General features: G+C 31.9%; 1 protein-coding gene across 1 annotated transcript; it reads right to left on the reverse strand.

The window, feature by feature from the left end:
* Positions 1–384: 384 nt before the first annotated feature.
* On the reverse strand, positions 385–2,122 carry LOC112744240 (F-box/kelch-repeat protein At3g23880-like). Its single transcript, XM_025793797.3, has 2 exons — positions 971–2,122; positions 385–725 (listed from the first exon to the last, which is right to left on the reverse strand). Exons 1-2 carry the CDS (start codon positions 2,103–2,105, stop codon positions 682–684), a joined length of 1,179 nt encoding a protein of 392 aa, XP_025649582.2. The 5' UTR covers positions 2,106–2,122; the 3' UTR covers positions 385–681.
* Between the last annotated feature and the right edge of the window lie 2,761 nt (positions 2,123–4,883).

Here is a 4,883-nt window from a genome sequence, read left to right on the forward strand (position 1 = left end):
GATCATATAGAAAAAGATATATATATAACAAAAAAGACATTTTCTCCCTACACCCAAGGAGAGGAAAAAAGAAAGTTTAATGTTTTTTAAGAACTTTAACTTCAAAAAATTTCAACTAAAGATCCCAACAAAATTAACTTGATGCTCAGTGTGCTATAAATCCCAAAAGCCAATGCACCTTGCAGCACCTCACACCAGATAGTATAAAACTAACTTAGATTCTTCTCATACAAAAGTATGACTATTTTTTATGATATAGAATTAAAAATGGTTCTGTGAAAAGGCCTCAGATACAAGGATCAATAGCAATGCCGAGACAGCAGATTCTAACATGATTGTTCTTTAACATTTAAGCTATTAAACAACCAAATGAAAATGGAAGGAGCTAGTAAGTTAAGTAGTCTTTTTTGTAATGATACTTGGATAGAAGCCAAGGAGAAACAGGGAAAGAAACAGCTACACAAGACTGTTATTAGTGTCCACAGCATAGCTAACAAGGTGAAATTTGGAAAGAAAATCATACTTCCAAAGCAAAATAAGATTGAAGTTTTTCGATCTTCTTCATGCTCAACTTGTGAACCCTACGATTTATTTACAAGTCTAAGTTGTTCGCCTGTATGTTCTTTGTTCACTAATATGCTTGCTCCATATTCTCTTCCTTTATTTGACCCCATTGTCATTCTAATCTTTGGCAACATCATCATGTTGTTCAAAACATTCTTGGCCTGCAAAGAAGATCAGCGGGTAAAAGTCACGGCTTTAGACATGAAAACATAGCTAAACCTTAAGCCTCACCATAAGACTGGACTGTAAGAAGCAAGAAAGTGATTAATGATAAATTGTAATTTCATACCATCAATAGTCAAATCTCATATCTAAATGCATCTTTATGCATGATGGATCTTGCTTGGTACTTTTACATTAATCACAAAGCAATAGGGTGCAAAGCATAGGAGAATAGTTTACATACCAGTTTTCTTCTTCTTATCCCAATCCTTAATGTCATCGGAGAATAGCAAGAGACTCTCTGTATATACACAGAAACTTTCAGAGAAATGATAATATTGAGGACGAGGGGGAGGAGAATAATTTAGAAGCTCTCCACTGACGTTATATTTGGCAAACCTTATATTGGAATACATCTGAGTAAAATTAAGCGCAATAATGTCACTTCTATTGGATATGCATAGAGGCATACCATAAGGAATCTCATATATTAAAATCCAAGATGACGGCACTTTATATTCTTTCATAACCCATATCTTAGTTTTATTGTTGTCAACGTCATTCCAATACAAGGCTAGGCACCCTCCTAATATGATGAGATTGATGGGATGACATCCTTCGAGTTGTTTTGGCATAGATATCTTGGAGAAACTCCTTTCCTTCAAATCAAAGATAAGAATACCATCATCAATGTAATCTTGACTAGAGTAACACAACCAATGAATAGCGCCATGTAAGAACCACCCAGAAAGTTGCTGCTTCCACCTACACATGGATTTGGGGAGTGCTGCATCGAGATTAATCCATGAATTGGTTCTCAACGAAAAGCAAACTAAACGGTGTTGCATGTAGTTATCAAGCCAAGATAGAACTATTAAATAGTCATCTCGTGATGCATCGAAACCAAATCCATATTGAATTAAATCATGGCACGGGACCTTAATATGAGAGTAAGATATTGTTTTGCTGGATCCAGTCACTGGATTCAATATAACAAGAAAATCTGGTTTTTTTAAGAGAACAAAGCCTCTGCAGGATCCCACGGTACGAAAAAGAGAACATGGCAATGATGGCATCTTCCTGGAAGGGAGAAATACCTCTTTGTGTGTTGGTGGTGCTGCTGCAACATCAAATAGCGTGTCGAGCTGAATACACCAAGCATGAGTACAGTTTTTTACCAAGAAGAAGTGCGAATGGGAAGATGCGGCAGAGTTGAGGTCGTAATGTGATTCCGCAAAGTCTCGATCGGATATGAGAGAGTGCCAAAGTTTTGAAATGAATCTGAGGCGAAACAGGTCTCTGGCGGGTACCCTTAGAAGGATTCGGTGAATGAGCTCTGGAGGGAGGATGTCATTCATGCCCATGTGCTTCCTCTCCATGCTCCTTCTCTTTTTGTTATGTGGTTAGGGTTGTGCGTTGTGACAATTCACATGTGATCTCCTATTTATAGATGGTCAAGCCTGTAATTTTAATTTAATTTATTTTTTATAATTATTTTTAAATATTTAAGTTTTTAAATTTTTATATTTTTAAATTTAAAATTAATTATTTAATTTTTCTAGCAATTAGACGATAATTTTTAGATATCATAGTAAACACTTTTATATATTTTCGTAATCAATCTTATAAAAATAGGGAATCACATCAATAAGGTCCAGTTTAGGTAAACGACTTAAATAAGCTCTTTTAGAAAAAACTTAAAGAATAAGAATTTTTATTAATAACAGCTTATAAATAAGTTATTTTGTATTTGAATTTTTATTTATAGAAATACTTATTTTAAAGTTTTAGCGTTTGGATAAATAACTCAAAAAATACAATTTTTGTTTTCACAAAAAATGGATATTAAAATAACGATGATAACAAATTCTTTTCAATATTGAATGTTGATTTTCTATAACCTAATCATTAAAATTACAATTGTTTAGACAATTAATTCTTTATAATAGCACAATAATAATAGCAGCTATATAAAAATAAAATCACATGAAAAAAATAAAATTAAAACTGAGATGTTATACCACACACAATGTTAAATACAAATTTAATAATAAAAATAGAGTAATAAAATGATAAAAAAAAAACTAGAAGGAATATATGCAATAGGTGGTTCAGATGGAATATTATTTTAAAATGGTGGTAGATGGTTAATATTTTCAGCAGATAAATCATTACATGAAAATGATGGTAGAAGGCCAATACTTCTAGCAGCTGATAGAACCTTGGATGAAAATGGTGATGGGGAGCCAAGAATGAAAGTAGATTTTTTTATTTTGAGATGTTTTTTTACGGAAATGATAGAATGACTTCTCGAAGAGCGCAAAAGTCATATATTTCTACTTTTTCAAAAAACTTTGAATTAACTTTTTGGAGAAGTTAAAAGTTTTTTTTAAAATAATGCTAAACAAGCGTACAGTGACTTTTCATAATTCAAAAAAAAAAAAATAAAATAACTTCTACTACTTTGAATAACAAATTTTAATTTAGAGTAATTTGTTACCGAATTAAATAAGAATATTAAATAAATCTAACTTTACTATTTTGTACGCTTTCCAAAATAACTTCTTAAAGGTAGAACTTATATATTTTACTTTTATAAAATTTAAAATAGTACAACTAAATATTCTATAAATATTGTCATTTATTTAGTTTTTTTAATATTAATTTAAAAAAAACTAAAACAAACACATTCAAATATGTTTAGTATTTTTTTAATTTAAAAACAAATCTAAAAAAAAAGAATAACTAAATTAAAATTTAAAATTTAAATCTTCCTAACACTAACACATAATAAATAAAATTCTAAATATTCTTTTGAATATAGATTTTAACTAGTCACCTCTCTACAAATTTAGAGCTGCAGCGCCTCCCCTCCTTGCCAAGTTCGTCTTCTCCAGGACCGCGCACCTTCTCCCGCGACGAGCTCCCCCTCCCCCTGCGAAGAACTTCTCCATCCGCGATGCGCAGTTCCATAGGCAACCCGCAGCACCCCCGCACGCCTCTTTCGTTCTAGGTCTCCTCCACCGCCACAATCCTTCTTCGTCTGAGATAATTCTACTTGCACAACTATGTATGATTGAGAGTTTTGTAAAATAAATGTTATGTAGATGTGCTAAACTCTAATTTTTAAAGAATAAGTAGCATTTTTGAATACAGAAACTTACCTAATAAAATTTTTTTGGAAAAAAATATCGATACGATATTTTTTATGGACCCATTAAGAAGAAAACTTTTTTTTTCAATAGCCAATCCAAAACTAACCCTTTCCCTTTTAGTTTTAGGTTTTCAAGGCAATTTCAAGTCCCGGGAACCGGAGTTGAGTGAATTGGTATATGAATTGCGAAAAGCTCAACAATCCAAGCATGCATAAGAAGAAGAGGCTGAAGCACACAGTGAACAAAGCAAAAGAGGAATTCACCATGGAAAAAATGATGAATGACAAAAGCAAGAGCATCCACGACATCCTCCCTCTTAACCTGATTCACAAGAATCCTTCTGCGGGTGCCAATCAGACATCTCACTCGTCTCAGGTGTGTTTTCAAGCTGTGTTGCTCTCTCATTTCTGATCGTGACTTTGCTGAATTGCATTTTCACCACTATTCCGCTGCCACCAACGCATGCTTCTTCATGAAAAACGACACTATGGCTTACTTGGTTTATGGAACCCACTGACATCCAGCAAAAGAATATCCTACTCTCATATTGTTCATCGAAGTAAGCCCCATGGCCGTAGGATTGCCTACGATGTGTATCTGCATGGATTTGGTTATGATGCATCACATGATTATTACTTACTTCTTGTAGCTTGGTGCGATTGCTAAGGACAATATCATTTGGATTTAAATATAATTTATTATGATAAATTTTTTTTTTTACCAAATATAGGAAACTTGAACCCGTAATTTCTTAATTGAGTATGAAGAGACTATGTCATTTGAGCTATGATAAATTAACTACATCAACTAATTGATTTATTATATATTTAACTATTACATAATTTATTATAATTTATATTAATGTGATTTAGTAGTATTTTTTAATTTATTTCTTTTAATGTTCTGTTAGTATTTTTTAATTTATTTTTTTATTTATTAAATCAAATTAATTATACTAATTATCTGTATTAATTAATTAATTAGATTAATTAATTAATCATT

The sequence above is a fragment of the Arachis hypogaea genome, chromosome 14, assembly GCF_003086295.3.
Source record: "Arachis hypogaea cultivar Tifrunner chromosome 14, arahy.Tifrunner.gnm2.J5K5, whole genome shotgun sequence".
In the NCBI taxonomy this organism is placed as follows: Eukaryota; Viridiplantae; Streptophyta; class Magnoliopsida; order Fabales; family Fabaceae; genus Arachis; species Arachis hypogaea.

Excerpts from the sequence above, each read along its gene's own strand:
- LOC112744240 (XM_025793797.3), bottom strand. The coding sequence starts at position 2,105 with ATGGAGAGGAAGCACATGGGCATGAATGACATCCTCCCTCCAGAGCTC. Across the intron at positions 726-970 it reads GGATAAGAAGAAGAAAACTG|GCCAAGAATGTTTTGAACAA; the intron begins GTATGTAAACTA and ends TCTTCTTTGCAG.